Source organism: Zootoca vivipara, chromosome Z1 (genome assembly GCF_965207765.1).
Source record: "Zootoca vivipara chromosome Z1, rZooViv2.hap1.1, whole genome shotgun sequence".
Classification (NCBI taxonomy): domain Eukaryota; kingdom Metazoa; phylum Chordata; class Lepidosauria; order Squamata; family Lacertidae; genus Zootoca; species Zootoca vivipara.
In genome coordinates, this window is record NC_142583.1 from 59,235,837 (window position 1) to 59,256,549 (window position 20,713).

General features: G+C 45.9%; 1 protein-coding gene across 2 annotated transcripts in view; it reads right to left on the bottom strand.

Annotated features, from left to right (window-relative positions):
* CCSER1 (coiled-coil serine rich protein 1) overlaps positions 1 to 20,713 on the bottom strand; it is a 702,960-nt gene that overhangs the window by 557,118 nt on the left and 125,129 nt on the right. For both annotated transcript variants that reach the window (XM_035113300.3, XM_035113302.3), the window contains exons 2-3: positions 18,318 to 19,698; positions 16,789 to 16,976 (exon numbers count right to left, since the gene is read on the bottom strand). In XM_035113300.3, coding sequence (XP_034969191.3) covers positions 16,789 to 16,976; positions 18,318 to 19,662 — 1,533 coding nt within the window. In that variant the 5' untranslated portion in view covers positions 19,663 to 19,698. The remainder of the gene's footprint in view (positions 1 to 16,788; positions 16,977 to 18,317; positions 19,699 to 20,713) is intronic.

Consider the following 20,713-nt stretch of genomic DNA (forward strand, 5'->3'; position numbering starts at 1 on the left):
TTCCTTGGACAGGCCTAGGGGCCCCACTTCAGAGATTGATGCAAAACGCTAGAAACATAACACTTTTGAAGGGATTGCTAAACAACTGAATGAGGGGGGTGAATGTTGTTAAACGTTGTCAGAAATATTCATGAAACACAGGGAGCAGCACTGTGGATTGTCCCTAAATTTTGTGTGCTCAGACCCAGAGACCTCCCCCCTAAATAAACACACATTTGACTCAAATTTTAGTTTTGGTTTTTGGCAGAATTTATTGATTACAGAAAAGTTAATGGTTGCATAGGCTCTGGTTCGACAAGCTCCCTGCACCCTTGCAGGTAGCGCTGACCCAGAGCTCAATCATAGGTCAGCCAAGAGTAAACACCTGAGGTAGGTGAAAAGCCTGGGAACAGACTCTGTTCACTCCCCAGATGCTCCCCTGGACTCAGGCATGGGCACAACCCCCTCTTGGGGGTTGACCAAACCAAGTTGAGTCCCTGGATTCCTTTAATGGAGTACCCTTCACATAGGAATGGTGAGACCATTCTCCCATCCTTATCACCTGAACCAGTGCCTATCCCCAACCTTACAAGTTGTGACGATTTGCTATGCGGCAGGGGAAACCCAAACAGCCAAGTGGGGGAAATTCCTGCTGTGCCCCTGTCCCAATGACAGATGACACACGATGGCATAGCAAGGTCAATCACAAAATGCCCTAAAAGTAGGGAGAGCTGGGCAGGTGTTCCGATGCACGATCCGAAAGAGGAAGCTCTGGGTCACATGCATAGGTATATATAGGTCCCTTGATCGATTTAGACTGCACCCCATTGGCCAGATTACACCCAGCAACGAGGGACCTACCAATCAGTTGTTGTGGCTATCCAATATACCCACCCACAACCAGGAGGTCAGTCTCCAGGTCTCACCACTACACGTGCCCTCTTTTAGGGAGGACACGATATTCATGACATTGCGACAAGTGAATAGATAACTAAAAACACAACAAATCAGTTGCATTTTGCTTCAACTATAGGCAGGTTCACACATGACACTGAAAACAGGCACCCACTTTCTCTACAAAAGTGTTTGTGTGAGAGTATACACCTGCAGATTCGTATGGCTTAGGTATTGAGTATGCAAGTATCACAGTGCACATTTGTTGAACATTTCATGTTGATACCTGTTCAAGTGCACAGCTCAAGTATTCATGTCACAGCTACACAAATTGTACACCCGTTGAATATAGCATGTGAACAACCATGCAATACCTATGTTTATTCTGATCTGTAGGAATAGTGTTAAGAGATCGTGAGAAAACAACAGGTACAAATGCCCCCAGGTGGTAAAAAAAGAAATGAAATTACTGGTATACACAAGCCTTTCATTGTCCTGACCCTTCTCAAAAGGCCCAAGATGTCCTGATCAGAGCTTTAGATCTGTGTTCCCTTCAAAAAGCTAGCCTTAAATGTCATCAAACTGGAAAGAGAGGCCAAAAGAACTTGGATTGCTTTCACGACGCGGTTAAGATGTCACAAAATTGGCAAGTGATATTTAAGAGCTCAATTTCAGTATGGATGCCCTGTGCTCCTTTTCATTGTCTGCATGCAATAATGAAGCTAAGCAGTGCATCTGCTACCCATTCTATTATTAATCACGGGTGGTGTATCTAAACTGGCCTTAGGTTAAGGCCAGAAAGTGGCAATATCAAAAATGGAAACCAAACCAAACACATAAACAAGGCCGTAGAACAGACCCATGTCATAAATTTTGCATACAGCTGGCAAGTGCTGATTTATATGGCTCTGACATAGATGGTATCGGTTGGATGGTGTTCAACAGGGTGGTTTGAAGTTCCTGCCCTATAAGCAAAGTTAGGAAATAACAATATTAAGCTTGGGAAAGAACAAGAGATACTAGGGAAAACCTGGCTAGCCACTAACATTGCCATGCACACAAGGCATTGACTAGCTTTAACCTGGAACCATAAAAAACAATGTTCAGCCATTTTCTACCATTTCAAAAAACATTAAAAAGTAAAGTAACTCCAGAAATGCTAATTATGGAAATTAATTATGGACTCCCTTCGAAGGTTGTGGACCCTCCTTCATTGGAGGTTTTAAAGCAGAGGTTGGATGACCATTTGTCATGCATGCTTAACAGAGATCCTTGCATTGCAGGTGGTTGGATTAGATGGCGCTCAGGGTCCCTTCCAACTATATGATTCAAAAGCCTATAATTTATGCTTCTGAGCCCAATTCAAAGCCTTGTGGAACACAGCTCTCTCTGCCAACCTCCCCATGCTTCAGTGGCAGCCTGAGATGTTTTGGCTCCTGAGTTGTTCCAGAGTGCTTTGACACTGGCTTCCCTCCACCCCTAGGGGCAGGGAGAGACCAGCAGCAACATGGCACAGCAGCAGTGCTGCACCGCTCTGCCACTGCTGAAGCCTCCCTTACTTGAGTTGCTTCTCCAGCGACATAAATGGTGGGGTGTCACCTCTTCTGTTTCTGCCGCCTGAGACAGCTGTTTCACTCTGCCTCGTGGGTGGGCCAGCTCTGCCATGCTTTAAGATTGGCCAGGGAAGCCTTTCTTGTTGTTCCACCACCAGGGGAAGTCTATAGTGTGGTGGCCCAAGAAAGGGCTTTCTCTATGGTGTCACCCAACCTCTAAAATGACCTCCCCTTGGAGATGCATTTGGTGCCAACTTTACTTAGTTTTCGGCACCAGTGAAAAACGCAGCTTCCTTCTCAGGCATTTCAAAGCTGTGGTTTTCCCAGTGCTATTATGGTGCATCACCTGCTGTATTATAAATCGTAAACTGTTTTTAAAAGCTCTGTTTAGTTCAGGGATTGTCAGCCTGCTGCCAGCAAATGCCTTCATTGCCACCTGTGGTAGGGGGAGGCATGGATGCATGTGTAGTCTGTGCGAGAGGGAGAGATGGAGGCACATGGTTTGTGTATGTTTGATCTGTGTAAGGGAGTGGGAGATGCCCTTTGGCAGAGGAAGGGGGAGAGATGTACATGTGAAGTGAGAAGTAAGAGAGATGCAAGTGTGTCTGTGATCTCTAGGTATGTGTTGTCTGTGTGAGAGAGTGTAGTGTGTCCACCTTGTTTATTTTTCCTAGAACTGGGAAAGGCTCCCTGCTGTTATTATTGAGTGTGCACATCATTATTGTGGGATCTCCACAATCAGGATTAGCAGGACAACGGTGACTTCACACAGTGTGAGGGTGTCTGGGTGCAAGGGAAGAAGACTATAGCCTCTCTATTTTTGTGTTGCACCATGTCTCCCATGGTAGCCATATTATGATGGGTGCCCAGAACATTATCTCAAAATTCAAAATTTGCCACTGCTCCAAACTGCTTTAGGTATAAAGGGTGGCATGTAATGAAGTTTTACTCTGAGTAGACATGGTGAAATAAATGGATCTTAGTCATGCTCATCAATTTCAATGGTGTTACTCTGAGTACAGCTTACTTGAATACCAATCGAAGTATTTTTATGATACTAGTTAACACAACTGTTGTTGACCAGTTTTCTTTTATGTTGGTGCTATATTATAATCCGCTCCCAGGTCTGAAAAACTTTTAGTGTTTTATATGTTTAATGTTTTATTGAATTCCTTATGCATTTCACATTTTGTACTTCATTACGCTAAATTGCATTGAGATGGGATATATAAATATAATATTCTAACTAAATTGAAATAAGTAAGGACATTTATGTCTCAAGACTTCCGCACATATATATTGAATTGACTAGTTGTGTACTTTAAGAGTACTTCATCTTTATAAACACTTGCAGGGTTTAGTGACTGAGAGCTGCATTCTTCTAAGGCAGTAGAACAGGACAAAATTTCAAAGGTTTCCTCCTGAAAATCTGTTCTCCTGATGCAGAAATAAGTTGTAGTCTGCCTCCACTAACAGGGTCCTTAAGACTCTTCCAAAAGTTCGCCACACAATCTGAAGGGCTAACAGGAGCCCAGCTATGTATTCATATCCCCTAAACAATGAACCGAGCATAAAGCAATTTAAGCCACTGCTCAATACGTGAGTAGCCAATGATCTACTGAAACAGAAGACACATTTCCATTTCAATATAGTGCGAATCAATGAACTGGTTCACCACACTTCAAAACACGCACCACCATTCCTCTCAAAGCATCTGCGGTGCATTTTGTCATGGATTCATGTCTCCGTTTTGGCACACCAGGTAGCCCAGTGCAGTACTTGGGACTGGCAGCTCCTTCTGTTAGCTTGCAGAGAAGTGATAAAGACAAGGAAGTAGAACCTTGGCTTAGCTCTATACATAAACGGAACACAAACACAAAACCAGAGAACAGAGTATCTCAAAGCCCTTTTATCCAACACACTGCTGGAAGGGATATAAAAATAAATAACATTGAAAAACTGCATGTCTTTGAACTTTTTTAGTCAACAGACCTTACAGGCCTCCTACAGTGCTGTAATAAAGATGCTTCAAGAAACCAGCGTAACACTTGACAAAATTTTATAATGCCACAATCACTTTTTGTTATGCAAAGCCCTTGAGAACGCTGAACACTATGCAAGACATCGTGCATTAATGGAGCTTCTCCACCCCCACCCCCACCCCAATATATGTAAGCACAGCACCCCTGCTTTGGTTCTTTTTTGTCACCTGTAGAAATGGCAAGGAGTCCAAGTCAAAAGCATCATATTCAGCACAGCCCAGACACTCAACATCCTAGCTTCATGCCATGCCCCTTCTTATTTAAAAAGGAAAAAGAAGAAAAGAGCTTATGAAGATTAATGAACCATAGCTGGATGGGTGGATCTTCATTTCATGTACATTCTAGATCTGTTTACAGGTAGGTAGCCGTGTTGGTCTGAGTCGAAGCAAAATAAAAAAATTCCTTCAGTAGCACCTTAAAGACCAACTAAGTTTATATTTTGGTATGAGCTTTCGTGTGCATGCACACTTCTTCAGATACCATGAAGAAGTGTGCATGCACACGAAAGCTCATACCAAAATATAAACTTAGTTGGTCTTTAAGGTGCTACTGAAGGAATTTTTTTATTCTAGATCTGTATTCATGTATCTCTGCTTCTCTGAAAAATAAGCATAGCAAAGGGACCAGCATGCTAAGCAGTGCTGTCACAGCTTATTGGTACTGGCAGCATCTGACAGCCAGCATCCCCCCATCTCAAATCTGTCTGGTTGGAGAGTCAGTTGGAACCAATTTGGTTTTGAGGTCGCTTCTCCCTTGTAGGCAAGGAAGAGCATTGCACGTGAAACTACTTGCTGTTCAGAACCTCTCAACCTGGTCCTTGAAGTAACCTTTCTTTCATTCTAAAGATGGTATCATAGTATCTCAGACTATTGAGCCACCAAATTCAGTGCCAATTAGTTTGGCACGAGAAAACACCCAACTCTTACCTCACATTTTCATCTGATCCTAGGAAGGCAGCCAAAGCAGTGAACTGCTGCTTGGTGGCTGTGAAGGACAGGATGGGGCAGAACAAGCTATTAGGTGGACTAACTGATTTTGGTTTGTTGTACAAAATGTTCTGGGTTTCACCCCTCCTGAAAGTTCAGGTTCATAGCTTGGGGGTACTCCTTGACGTGGTGCTCTTATCAGATGTGCAGGTAGCTAGTGTGGTGGGGACACACACCTCAATTTAGTTGGCTCACCTACTAGTTGGTTCACCTAGTCTAACATTCAACATAATGACATAAGGAGAGCCTACTGAATCAGGCCAATTGTTCATTTGGTCCAACATCCTGTTCTCACAGCAGCCAACCAGATGACTGGGGAGAACCCACAAGCAAAATTCAAGCACAAGAGCACTCTTGTGGTTTCCAGCAACTGGTATTCAGAAGCATTGCTGCCTCCAACTGCAGAGGCCACAGCCATCATGGTTAGCAGCCATCAACAGTCTTCTGCCACTTTGCTTCCAGACCCAGTTCAAGGTGCTGATGTTAACCACTTAATGATGTTAACACACTTAATGTGTTAAGCACTTAATGGCTGGGAACAGCATATCTTTGGTTCCACCTTCAACATAAGGCTCCCCACATGCCATCTGAGGTCTGGATCAAACATCCCTCAACTCTGTGAGGCCTGCTTGATAGTGACCATATCTAGGGTCTTTTCTGTACTGGTGCTCACTTTGTGGGATGCTTTGCCACTAAGCTGTAAATCTCCCTCACTGTTTTAGATGACTACTTAAAGAGGCCTTAGGCTGAATATTTCCTCTTTCTGGTATTTTGATGTTTTAATTCTGATGGCTGTTTTGTAATTGTTATTGTGCCAGTCTTGGCATTTTGCAAATATTTTGATTTAGCTGAATTGTGGATTGCTTTATATTGTGGTTTCTGACTTTATTTTTTATGACAGGATATACATATATATAAAGGTGCCCCTGACCATCAGGTCCAGTCGTGTCCGACTCTGGGGTTGCGGCGCTCATCTCACTCTATAGGCCGAGGGAGCCAGCGTTTGTCCGCAGACAGCTTCCGGGTCATGTGGCCAACATGACAAAGCTGCTTCTGGCGAACCAGAGCAGCACACGGAAATGCCGTTTACCTTCCCGCCAGAGCGGTCCCCATTTATCTACTTGCACTTTGATGTGCTTTCGAACTGCTAGGTGGGCAGGAGCTGGGACCAAGCAACGGGAGCTCACCCCCGTACATATATACATTGTTGTTGTTGTTTAGTCGTTTAGTCGTTTCCGACTCTTCATGATCCCATGGACCAGAACACGCCAGGCACCCCTGTCTTCCACTGCCTCCCGCAGTTTGGTCAGACTCATGTTGGTAGCTTCGAGAACACTGTCCAACCATCTCATCCTCTGTCGTCCCCTTCTCCTTGTGCCCTCCATCTTTCCCAACATCAGGGTCTTTTCCAGGGAGTCTTCTCTTCTCATGAGGTGGCCAAAGTATTGGAGCCTCAGCTTCACGATCTGTCCTTCCAGTGAGCACTCAGGGCTTATTTCCTTCAGAATGGATAGGTTTGATCTTCTCGCAGTCCATTCAAAAGCAGCCTTCTTTATGCTCCAGCTCTCACTTCCATACATCACTACTGGGAAAACCATAGCTTTATCTATACAGACCTTTGTCCGCAAGCTGATGTCTCTGCTTTTTAAGATGCTGTCTAGGTTTGTCATTGCTTTTCTCCCAAGACATACATACATATAGATATAGATAAACACACACACACACACACACACACACACACACACACACACACCCCAAATAAGCTCATAAATCTTCTGGAAAAAAAAATTCTGAGAAGTTTTTTTTACTAAATTCCATGAGTTGTTTATGTGTTGTGTGAAGCCCTCTGGGGGAGCTGGGTTCTACATTTACTAGACATAGAGGAAGACCATGGTGAGGTGGTACAAAATTTTCTCTGAAATTACATTACCATCTCTATCCCCACCTCACCCTTTTTCCCTTTTGAATGATTCTTTAAAATCTGTCTCTGGTAATGAGATCTATTTGCCTCACCTGTCAGATCTCTCCTGCGAAGGGGTGACAGAAACAGCACATCTCTATTCCATTCCAAGAGAAAGCATTTCAGATGTGAATAATGAAAACATAGAAGGTATATATGCACACCATAGCAAAATCAGATTGCTTCCTGCAGGAGCCACTGTCAAGTTTTATTGCAAACAGTGCATATATTACCAGCTGGTGGGAAAATGGGCCTCAGACTTCCCTGTTGGATGAAATATTAACCTGCTCAGTGTTAGCTTGTTGCACTTACAAAATCTGCTGAGCAATTGGTAGATATTTTTTTTTTTGCCTCTCAGTTCTAGAAATCTGGTCTGCCTCAGTGGCCCTTCTACAAACTGTTTTCTCTAGCTCTTTTGGTCTGCTGTGTCCATCCAAATAACAAACCTGTAAAGAATACAGGCAGGTAGCCAGCAATACATGACAAACTATATTTATGTAACTTCCCTTCTGGATGTTATTCTTTCTTAACACTGCCTCTCTTCAACTCCAATTGCCTACTACTTTTTTGTTTGTTTTTGACAGGGGGAAACTGACTTGCTAAGCCAAACCCACCCAACTCCACTTTTGTGAGTTCTACAGCGGCCACTGTAGAAATATCAACAACCTCAGATATGCAGATGACACAACCTTGATGGCAGAAAGCGAGGAGGAATTAAAGAACCTTTTAATGAGGGTGAAAGAGGAGAGCGCAAAATATGGTCTGAAGCTCAACATCAAAAAAACCAAGATCAGGGCCACTGGTCCCATCACCTCCTGGCAAATAGAAGGGGAGGAAATGGAGGCAGTGAGAGATTTCACCTTCTTGGGCTCCTTGATCACTGCAGATGGTGACAGCAGTCACAAAATTAAAAGACGCCTGCTTCTTGGGAGAAAAGCAATGACAAACCTAGACAGCATCTTGAAAAGCAGAGACATCACCTTGCCGACAAAGGTCTGTATAGTTAAAGCTATGGTTTTCCCAGTAGTGATGTATGGAAGTGAGAGCTGGACCATAAAGAAGGCTGAGCGCCGAAGAATTGATGCTTTTGAATTGTGGTGCTGGAGGAGACTCTTGAGAGTCCCATGGACTGCAAGAAGATCAAACCTATCCATTCTTAAGGAAATCAGCCCTGAGTGCTCCCTGGAAGGACAGATCGTGAAGCTGAGGCTCCAATACTTTGGCCACCTCATGAGAAGAGAAGAATCCTTGGAAAAGACCCTGATGTTGGGAAAGATTGAGGGCACTAGGAGAAGGGGACGTCAGAGGACAAGATGGTTGGACAGTGTTCTCGAAGCTACGAACATGAGTTTGACCAAACTGCGGGAGGCAGTGCAAGACAGGAGTGCCTGGCGTGCTATGGTCCATGGGGTCACGAAGAGTCGGACACGACTAAACGACTAAACAACAACAACAACACAGCGGCCACTGTTTGATCAAGTAAAATCACTACAAACATCACAGTGGTATGCTTATTGAGGAAATCCACTACAGCTGCATAAATTTGTTGGAGATTCATTCCGTGTCTGCAGTCATGGGATTGTTGTCCATCACATGACGGTGTATGTTTTCATTCCACAGTGTGGAAAGTGACAGAGACAGGATGTTTGTATTACTGTGTTCCGTGAAGTGGGACTATAGTCTTTTGTTTCTTTCTCTCTTTGCTATCTGATGAGAAAGAGGCAGGTGCTAAATCAGAATGCTCCAAATGTATTATATGTAAATAAAGTAGATTAGCCAAAATGCTGAGCTACTGAGTTCTGTTACACAAACTGTGAATACTCTGCAGATCCCTAAGTGTGCTAATGCCTTTTGGCATTAGTTGCTGTGATGTTCAGGCAGAGGAAAGCTTTTGAAGATTCCAAACAATTGACCAAGAGGGAGAGAACATGCCAGCCAGGCATGTGTCTCTGCCAGGGCCCTACATGAGAGTAGGACGCTCCTAACAAAAGCGTACTAACAGCTTATACACCTCTTCTGGGTTAAAATGCTCCAGATGCCAACCAATTATGAGCAAAGCATATGTGTTGAAAGTACCACTGGCCATGCCGAAATGAATTCTCCTGATTATTCTCAGGGATGGGTTGGATTGCGATTCCTTTCAGGAACAAAACCACCAGTGTGTGCAGCCCTCATTGAGGACTTGGCAGAAGCTGAAAACAGGACTGGATAGCTCAGTTGATTAGAGCGCGGTGCTGATAACGCCATGGTTGCAGGTTCGATCCCTTCTATAATTCTATGACTACACAGCTAACGAAACATAAAACACTACATTTAATCTGAATTAGAGATGGAATTGTGCCGAAATCCTCAACCTAAGGAGCTGTCTTCTACCCAGTCAGAACATATGTCCCTCTCGGCCAGGATTCTTCACCCTGACTGGCAATGTCTCTCTACGTTTCCAGACAGGAGTATTTCCCAGCCTTACCTAAAGATGCCAGAGATTTAACCTGAGTCCATCCGCATTCAAAGCATGCGTTCTCCCACTCCACTCCAGCCCTTCTCCACCACAGCCTTCCTGTTGCCGTTTCAAAACACGCAGAGTACAAACCCCGCATCAAATAATGCCTCCAACCACCTTGAATTTTGTAATGTTCAAAGTGTTTCAGATCTGACTTTTGACAACAACACTACTCGGCTAGAGGCTCTTGTTTTCCTGAGAGTGCATTTCAGCGTTAATGCTGCTGGCTGAGTTGACCTTAAAATTAGAAGTGCATAGAACACTCAAGTCCCAGGCCGCTGTTTTGCAGTGTTTTTATGCTAATAACACCTGAAAGTTAGTGCTCCCTGTGCTGAATTAAATAAATGAGGTCCAGAGTGCTGCTTACCTACAAGCTCTGCATTGTTCTCAATCAGATAATATACAGCTGTCATAGCAAAGCAGCTGTGACAGCTTGCATCCTAACCAGGAACCACAGCACCCTCTCTGAAAGAAAGTAGACTGGCTGCAGGCAGGGAAATTAAATTATGTTGGGGTGGCCATGTGCCCTCCTTTACAGAAGAGCATCCTCTGATGGAAGGAGCAGAGGGACAGTCCTCTATTTTAATGTGCTCTTCATTTGAAGGGCTGCAACGTAGAGCATCTGCCTTGCACACAGAAGGTCTCAAGTTCAATCCCTGACATCTCCAACAGGGGCAGGAAAAACTCCTGCCTGAAACCCTTGAGAGCCACTGTCTGTCAGAGTAGGCCAGGGTTTCCCAAACTTGAGTTTCCAGCCATTTTTGGACTACGATTCCCATCATCTCTGGCCACTGGTCCTCTTAGCTAGAGATCATGGGAGTTGTAGGCCAAAACATCTGGAGGGCCGCAGTTTGGGGATGCCTGGTGTAAGCAATACTGAGCTAGAGGAACCAATACCCTGGCTCAGTATAAGGCTGCTTCCTATGTTCCTGTGTTGACAGGCTGCCCAGTGTCTTGGTGGCAACAGTGACTCAGTGTCAAAGGTGGGGCATCTCAGGCTAAATGTGGCTCTGTAAGCTTCTCTGTCTAGCCCTCAGTGCTCTCCCCCACCACACATCTTCACCAGGCCACACTCCTCATCAATCCTACTTTGTACCCTCTACCAAGTGCTTTAGCTTGACTGGAATGTGTCCTTGAATTGTAATAATGTCACTTGCTTGACTGGGTGGAGGGAAGGATGGGGGGGGGACCTCTGACTTGTTCACATCTGCGGGAATGTACAAGAGGTGAGAGTTATATCCTTTGTTCTGCCTGCTTTTCACCGCTGGCCCTGCCCACCTCTGACTTGTTGCTCCTGGAGAGCATGTGGCCCTCAGATTGTCCTCGGATTGCTGTAGGTGGCGGCCATTTCCTTGATTACATTACATTCCTCAATTACATTAAGCTAACTTATTTGGCCAAAACAAATATGGCGGCCGGATGGAGCCAGTTGTGTGTTTTTATTTCCTTTTTAAACCTGCAAACCTGCTGATGCCGGGCCTGTATGCTGCCTTTATTTTGAAAAATATCCATGCTGGGAGGACCCCATTAGCTACTTCCCTGCTGGATCTGCAAAGCCTGAGCTCAAATAAGTAGCAATCCTTCTCTCCTCAGTTTGTGGAAGCAAACTTGACTCATACCTTCAGATAAATAAACAGATAGAGGAAATAACTGGAATAAAGCTCAAATCCATGTGTGTGGAGAAGCTCATACTGATAACATTTGTGCTTGCCTGGACTAACTAATTCATACACATTTCTCTCTGATGCTGAGGATGTCTGAGAGAGATGTGCATTAGAAAATAAGAGTAACACTGACATCTTGTGGAATAGGTAAATTACTGCAGGGATGACCATTTGGAGAGAAGCAGGGAGGAAACTTTTGAAAACAGGTGTTGCCACCATCCACGTGATATAATGACCAAAAGCAAGCAGGAAGTAAAAGGCTCCAATAAATAGACTGAATAATTGGGGAGTGGGAGTGAAGGGAATTGGGCAGTATCTCATGGTACCTAAGGTCTTTTCTTGCACAGGAGTCGTAAATTTATTGCTACAGGGATCTCTCCCACCTCTGAACCATATCTAAGCCAAGCTGCCAAGGCTCCCTGAAATGTAATAAGACCCACATCAATCAACTTTAACTTTCTTTTTATATATGTAAGTCAGGTTTGTTTCATCAGTAACACTGAATTTATGTTTGCTAAAATGTTGGTTCTTGTCTTCTTTTAATTTATTGATTTTTTTGTGAACTGCTTTCTCCTGCTGGCTCCCCTCCAACCTAAACTCCTTAGTGCTTGTTGTAAACTGCTTTGGGCATGGATCATTGTGGAAAGGCGGCATAGAAATTGACTAAATCCATCTCTTGATCGCCTAGCAATAAGCTTAGGTTACGATGGACAACAAGCACAGAGGGCTCTATTGCAAACACACACTCTCATTCGATGATTGTGCATCCAAGCTCGAGTTCCGAGGCTATATACAAAAAGGCTGGCACTCCTGAAGGAATACTTCAATCGGTTAGACGTTTTGAGAAAGAACACATAAGACACTGTTTCATGTCTTCTCCAATCCAACACTGGTCCCATTTTGCTCTCTGGATTAACATTCTGACAAAACCTGCTATCTTATCAGTCCTTCTGGATCCAGCTATTCCCTCACCGCTCAAGGCAAAGAGAAGCCACCCCTTACTGCCAGTGACAAGGAGAAAACGAAACAAAACAAAACAAAACAAAAAGGACCTTAAAGGGCTCTCTTTCTTTTGTGCCTGAAGGGCACTTGCTGCAAAGCTTCTGTAGCACAAAACACCTTCTTCAGAGATACCGAGAACCGGATAACTCCAGCTACTGTATTTATCTTTACAAAAATAGCTTTATTAAATAAAATAAAAAGTAAACATAAAATAAAATAAAGGTAATGCTGCCCTCTTCAGGAAAAACATCAAACTCCACTGCGGGCTAGTTTAATCCTCCTGTTTCTCCCAACTTTCCAACGGTCTTCAAGTCCATTTTGTATTCAACATTTCCCTCCTGGCTTGAACAAATGCTTCAATGTAGGAAGGTGCTCATGGTGCACACAAAACGAAGTGATGGAATTTGCTTCCACGAGATGTGGGGGATGGCCACGAGTTTAAATGGTTCAAACAAACGACATATTAATAAAACTCATGGAGGGAAAGTCTATCCACGACTACTACCGTGTTTCCCCCTTTTTAAGACACCGTCTTATAACTTTTTTTCCTCAAAAAAACACAAGGTGTCTTATTTTCAGGGGATGTCTTAATTTTTTATTAGGTTTTTATTACGGTACGGTACCTTACTGGCTCGGGGTGCTGCCATCCATCCCATCGCTAACATGGGAGCCGACGGGCGCGAAATGGAGGCGGGAGAGCGGGGGGGGGAGATGAGAGAGACGCGAAAGGCTCCGGGGTGAATGGCAAGTAGGTCGTCGGAAAGATGCCTGCGTAATCCCGGTCCCATGAGGGGGAAACGAGACCCTTGTCCACAACACCGAAACACGCATTCATAAGGGGCGGCAGCTCAAGGAGCCAAACTTCCTTTCCCGCTTGAACGCGTGCGGAGGCGGGCGAGGGTACGCGAGGGGAACCCCTTCGGGAATCCTCTGCGCCTTTAAACTCAAGTAGCCAGCCAGCCAGCCAGCCACACACGCGACATCTCTGAGGAAATGTGCTTTTATGCTGAAGTCCCGCAGAATTGCCCCAGGAGGAGGCGGTGGCGGTGGCACCCTGTCTCCAGAGGGAACGGGGAGAGTTCGTCATGGCCCGCCCGACAAGCACCCCCCCCCGGGTTTCTTGGGCAAAGCGGCGGCGGCAGCGCCACGGCAGCGCTCCCTGAAGTGCTCCTGCCTCCCCACCCCGAGCCGTTTCCATTAGGGGGTGGGGTGGGGTCTCCCTCACGTGCTCCTCGCCGCCCCTCTCCCTCCAGGCATTGGCGAGGCCGCCTGTCAATCAGCTGCCAACTCGCCCCCGGCGCGGAAGGGGCCAGCAGCGCTCCCGCTGCCGTTCATCGCCCCGGCGGCCATGCAGCCCACGATGTTCTGGTGGTGCAGAAGGGGCCAGAAGCGCTCCCGCCACCATCTGTCGCCCCGGTAGCATGGAAGGGCCTGCAGGCCTTCCGCCGCCGCTCTGCCTCAGGCCATGCAGCCTACGACGCTCCAGCGGCTCGGAAGGGGCCAGCAGCGCTCCTGTCGCCCCGGCAGCACGGAAGGGCTCGTGGGCCTCCCGCCGCCGCTCAGCCTTGGGCCATGCAGCCCACGACACTCCAGCGGCGCGGAAGGGGCCAGCAGCGCTCCCGCCGCCATCCGCCGCCCCGGCAGCGCGGAAGGGCCCACGGGCCTCCCGCCGCCGCTCAGCCTTGGGCCATGCAGCCCATGACGCTCTGGCGGCACAGAAGAGGCCGGCAGGCCTCCCGACGCCAAGGGGTTTCCCCGTTCAGGCGCTCGGCCGGAGTGGAAAAAAGTCCTGGGAAGAGCGGGGGGGGGGAGTCCTCCTAGCGCGGCTCGCCTGGCAACGCGCTCAATTCATGCACCCCCTCCCACCTGGTCTCAAGCCTCTCTGAGGCTCTAAAGGAAAGCAACAAGGTATGTCTTATTTTCGGGGTATGTCTTGTATTTCGCAGATACTTAAAAATCCTGCCATGGCTTACTTTATGAGTACGTATTAAAAAAGGGGAAACACGGTACTAATGATAGCTACAGGCAACCTGCAGGCAGAGTACAAGCATGCCTCCAAATCATCCTGTTGTCGGGGAGCAATAATGAGAGGTTATTGTGTTAATTCCCTGCTTGGGTGCTTCCCAGAGACATCGGGCAGTATGAAAAACAGGATGCTGTACTAGATGGATCACTGGTCTTATCCAGCCTTATTTATGTTATTGTATTCTGTTGTTATTATTATACTGTGGTGCCTCTGGTTAAGAACTTAATTCGTTCCGGAGGTCCGTTCTTAACCTGAAACTGTTCTGAGGCACCACTTTAGCTAATGGGGCCTCCTGCTGCCGCCGTGCCACCACTGCACGATTTCTGTTCTCATCCTGAAGCAAAGTTCTTAACCTGAGGTACTATTTCTGGGTTAGCGGAGTCTGTAACCTGAAGTGTTTGTAACCTGAAGTGTTTGTAACCTGAAGTGTTTGTAACCTGAAGTGTTTGTAACCCGAGGTACCACTGCATTACCCACTTATATTCCAGTACCATTCCAGAAAAGATTTTGTACCTCTTGTCAGGCACTGATCTTAGGGTAACTCACAAACTTTTTGCCCTAGCAGCAATGAAAATCCAGGATAGAGCTATTAATGAGATTGCAGTTGGCTGCTTTCGGGGTACTCTTATTTAACCATAGTATTTTTAAATAACTAATGTTTTTATCTGTACAGTATTAAACTTCACCCTTACAATATGTGTATATACAATATATATATATATATATTACAATATGTTAGGCTTATATATGTTACATGTGATTTACGTAGTATCGTTATGATGTAGGTTTTTATACGGTTCTAGGTGGCAGTGTGATTTTATGTAGTATTTTATACTGTTGGTTCTTGTATTGTACCTATTTATCTGATATGTGAACGGCCCATGGCCCAAGCATTAATAAACCACTATTGCTACACTGCCCACCATTCACCCTGAGGGCCCTGGGAGAGTTGGAACATTAAAACACATTTATTAAAACAACTTACAACCACAGAAATAAGGCGGGACCTAAAAATATACACTCCTCAAGTGTAAAATCCATCTTCAGCATTCACCAGAAGCTGTACAGTGATGGTGCCGGACACACCACTGTGGAGAGGGTGTGCCACAACTTAGGGGCTGCCACAAGGAAGGCCCTATCCTGAGCCCCCCCCCCCCACACACACACAGGGAGAGAGAGAGAGACTCTGAGTGCAGAGGATCTACCAACAGGGTCCCCTCTGCCAATCTTAGCACCCAAGAGGGTCTGTAGGGAAAGTGGCAGTCTTTCAGGTATTTGGGGTCTGAGTCGTTTGATGCCTTGAATTGGGCCTGGAAATTAACTGGGAGCCAGTGCAGTGAAGGAACCCCAGCTAGTAATCTGACTGCTGCATTTTGAACCCATTAATGTTTCTGTGTTGCTTCAAGGTAAAGCGTAGAGCACAGTGCAGTAATGCAATCTGGAAGTTACCAGATTGGTCGTGTTGTCTCTGCCTGACAGAGTTGTCTCTTAGCAAATTAGGCAGAGCTGAAAAAACACGCTCCTAGCCAGCAGTGTTGAATCCAGGAGCATCCCCAAGTTCTGATCCTGCTCCTTCCAGGGGAGCACAACCCCTTTCCAAGGTCGGCCACCTTCCCACCTCCCATATGTGAGAATTCGGAGCATGTAATACCTCTGTGTGTTTGAACTAAGCATGGTTGCACTATTGGATAGATAGGTCCCTTACTGGCCTTTGAACCTTGACAAATGTGGCACCTTTCTGTGTGGCACATGTACCTGTTAAAGGAATAAAGCAGAAGAATCTGATCTCATGTGGTGTGTTCCCCAGCCTCACACTCCTATTCAGGAAATTGGGCAGGTGGTCCACAGACAGAGTCAGCCTCAGAGCTGGAGCAGAGCCAGTTACAGTGGCAAAATCAACTTTGGAGCTGGCAGCATTATAACCTGAATGGATGGTAGCTTAAAACATGCATACCAAACAAAGACAAAGGGAGTTCACAACCTCGTTACAGATTTCCACTTGTATTTTACGTCTTGTGAAAATTTCATTGGGCACTACCTGATCTTGCCATTCCTTTGTATACGTCAATACCATGTTAGCTGTCACTTTCCCCACTTCCCATTTGTCACTAAGAACAAGAGGCAAAGAAGCAATGATCACCTGAAGAAAATGCCCCCAAATGCTAAAGTACTGCAAACCTACCATGCTGTTCATTTTAGATGAGGAGGAGCCCGTTCTCTGCTTTCTCAAGCTGTTCATTTCTTCTGGGTTGCCATCCTTTGGTTTCAAGATCATCCGACTGCTCCCAGCAGTGCCTTCTGAGGAGGATCTCAGGCGTTTTTCTATGAATCTTCCTTCTCGGTATGGACTAAAACTACTAGCAAGATTCACTGTGGGATGAGGGGGGCGGGGAGAGAGAGATCCAGTCAGCACACATGCCACAAAAGCTACTGAACATTTCTTTAACTCAAAGCCATGTTTCTCTAAAGTAAATTAGCTGCGGCAGGTTGAACCTTGACTGAGGCCCACAGCACTGCATTCAGACAAGAAATGCACAGGAAGGACACCAATACATGCTGAAGGATTGGGTGAATTGGCCAATTACATAATTCACTTCCTGAGAAGGCAACAAGAAGCAAGAGGAGTTGTACTGGTCCCAGGGTATGGTCTGAAGGCACATGAGGCTGCCATCTTGTTGAAGCTAAGCAGGTCCGGGTCTGGCCAGTTCCTGGATGGTGACCCCCAAGAAACATCCATGTATGCCTCCTTGGTTCAGTGGGAACAGCTGTAGCTCAGTGGTAAAGCATCTACTTCTTGTGCAGAAGGAACCCAGGTTCAATCCCCAGCTTCCCTAGGTACAGCTAGGAAACACCCCTGTCTCTAACCCTGAATAGCTACTGCCATTCAGCTGGTGGATAAGGCAACTTCCTCTGTTCTTCCCTAAGCAATGTATAAATGTAAGAAAATAAAGTATTGCAAAACCCTTTCCCTCCCCGCAGTGATTTTTGTAAAATGCTAGTAAATCAAGTAAATGCTTCTTTAAATTCTACACATTAATATTCATAAAATATGCCTGTATCTTGACAGGAACTGGTGACAAAATGGACTCCAGTGATAATCAGGAGAAAGGGGTAATGCAAACTCAGAGCGTCTTAGAGACAGAGAGAGAGGAAGGAGAGGAAGAAGAAGTGTGCTGTGCAGAGAATGTCCACTCTGGTGAAAGCCATAGGAATAGTAATTTACTTCCCCTCCCATGCTCCCCCTAAGTATTTTGCCTTATTTTGAATGTGTACCCTTTCACACGAGATCCGAGGTGGGGAACCGGCGACCTTCCAGATGGTGCTGGTCAACAACTCCCAGCAGCCTCCCCAACCCTTTGCCATGCTGGCTTGGGCTGGCAAGAGCTGGAGTCCAACAGCACCTGGAAGGCTACAGGTTCTCCACCCCAGCACTGCACAATAATTTTGTCCATCTGGGCCCTGGGCTGCAAATCAGCCTTTCTATAATATTGATCCACTACTCTGTGCCATTTCAAAAGTGCAGCATGCCAACTCTTCCAGGGCCATATTAGGTGGAAGTTACCATAATTCCTTCATTTGACATTTCTCCAGGAACTTTAGCCCACAGACGCCAAAGGCCTAGACGACAGCCCCTAGCTGAATGCCATTCAAATATACTTCAAAACTTCCACCCGCTTATATAGGAGACAACAGAAAAGTTACTATTTATACCTTTTATTTCATATGCTTGCTGGGCTTGAAAAGGCTGCGGTTCTGAAGACAAAGGAATAATCTTCGACTCAATTACTGGGATGGTTTCTCTAATATGTTCCGGTGCTTTAACTTCTTGTTGGTCTCTAGGTAGTCCCTGTGCTTTGGGGGAACGTTCAGTTACTTCCCCCTGGTTTAAGACAAAGGGTTTTAATTGTGCTTCAGCTCCTGAGTTTGCTTCTTCGGGATGGGGGGTCTGTTTAGCAGGAAGCTCTTGCAATAATACTTTTGCATGGTTTCGATTAGAATCGAGGGTTTCAGATATGGCACTAGTTTCATTGAGCAGTCCATTTCTGGCCCTGTGACTTCTGGGCGATAGAACGGCACAATGAGAAACACTTTCTGCATGATCCATCTTCCTTAAAAGAACAGGAGGAGGAAGAGGAGGAGCAGTGGCAGCAGCAGCAATGGGATTGAGGAAGATTTGAGAGGTAGAAACATTGTGGGCAAAGGCTTCCCCGTGCAAATTCCCGCAGTTGGGCATTCCGTCGACCTCCGAGACGGAATCTTCTGTCAGTGCTAGAAACTCGGAAGGCGTCTGGACTGTGGTCAGGTCAGCAGAGAGCAGTGGTGACTGCAAAGAGCTGCCTGCACATTCTATTATGTCAGCAGAACACAGGGAGGAAGACTTCGCCGACACAGGCTCACTTTCAACACTGGGCTTAATGTCCAACAAGCAAGAAGATGGCTGCACGCAGGAAATGGACTGGCTTTGAGGGACTGGCTTTGAAAACCTGTAGTGTGTCGAGAAGGATTTGGGGAGAAGTTTCCTTGAGGAATGTTTAACGGAGGCCCTGCTTTGGTCCTCTGCAAAGCCAGAGTCATCCCCTTCATTCTTCCCAGACCTTATGCAATTTATGAAGACGTTTTTATGGGTTGAAGGCTCCCTCCCCTTCTCAAAGTCCTCCGTCAAAGACCTGGTGATCTTCTTGCTCCGAGAACTCCCAAAGCCGACCGAATGCCTCCCTCTGTGCTTCACGTGCTCCTCCAAACCGAGCTTCTGCAAAGTGCTGTGGCCAGGCTGAGCACCGTTCGAAATGCTCACGTTCTGCCCTGGAGAATCGGCTTTGGGTTCGCTCCCCTTCTTGTGGTGGTGGAAGCTGATGGAAGGTGTGCGGAAGAGGCTCCTGCGCTTGCCGGTGCTACCTGAGCTGGAGTTGGTGCTGGAGGGAGAAGAGCTGTGGACACCAACGGTATTGCTAGAAGTTGGCGAGGACGGGAGGGAATCGTGCCGCCGGCTAATACTTCTCCTGAATATTGGCAGCCGGGACACAATGATCGAACGCCTCGATCCTGAGTCCCCCATCAGGACTTCAATTTCTTGGCCAGCCTATGTCAAAATCTGTATGAGTAGAGAAGAGGAGACACGTGTTACTACTGCTTTCAGACTCAGGAGAAAACAGCGAAATTCAGATACAGTGGAACCTCGGAAGCCGAACACCTTGAAAGTCGTACGTTTTGGCTCCCGAACGATCAAAAACCGGAAGTGAGTGTTCCGGTTTTCAAACGGTTTTTGGAAGCCAAATGTCCGGAGCAGGTTCCAATTGTGTGCAGGAAGCTCCTGCAGCCAATCGGAAGCCATGCCTTGGTTCTCGAACTGTTCCGGGAGTCGAACAGACTCCCAGAACAGATTAAATTCAAGAACCGAGGTACAATTGTATTCAGATATTACCCCCCAAAAGTATGTCTACAGTTAACTTAGTGTTTCTCAAACTTTGGTCACCAGCTGTTGTTGGACTATATCATTCCTAGCCAACTGGACCAGTCATCAGGGACAATGGGAGTTGTATTCCAACAACAGCAGGCAACCCAAGTTTTAGAAACACTGAGTTAACTTAACATATCAGCCAAAACAAACAAAAAATGAGCAGCTATCCATGGAGAACCAAATAAGCAATGGAGAGACTCCAGCTCTCTGGTTCTCTTGAGCGGCTTTTGCCAACCAGGCTCCCCTCCAGATGCTCTGTTCTGTTTGCCCAGTTGTGTTGGGTGTTGCTGATGGGAGTTGTAGTCTAAAACTTCAGCAGGCAGTTTGCAAAGGCTGTTTAGAGCCATTTGTACTTTTTCAACGGGCCTATAGAAGAGAGAACCCATAAGGGAGTTATTGAGGAAACCAGGCAAACTAGGCTCTATAAAGTTAAATGGTGTGCGTCTCTACCTAAGTACTGTAAGTTCATTTTTCATCTCGCCCCTGAGAGCTGCTCCCCAGCCAGCATTAAATTCTGACAGGTACATCTGAATACAGATTAATCAAACTGATGTTTTGAAAAAGAAAACAAAATATGCAACTAGGAAATCTTCCCAATCTTTCTAATAAAGCAATTTATTTTACAAGGGTTTTAAAAAATAAAAAAAAT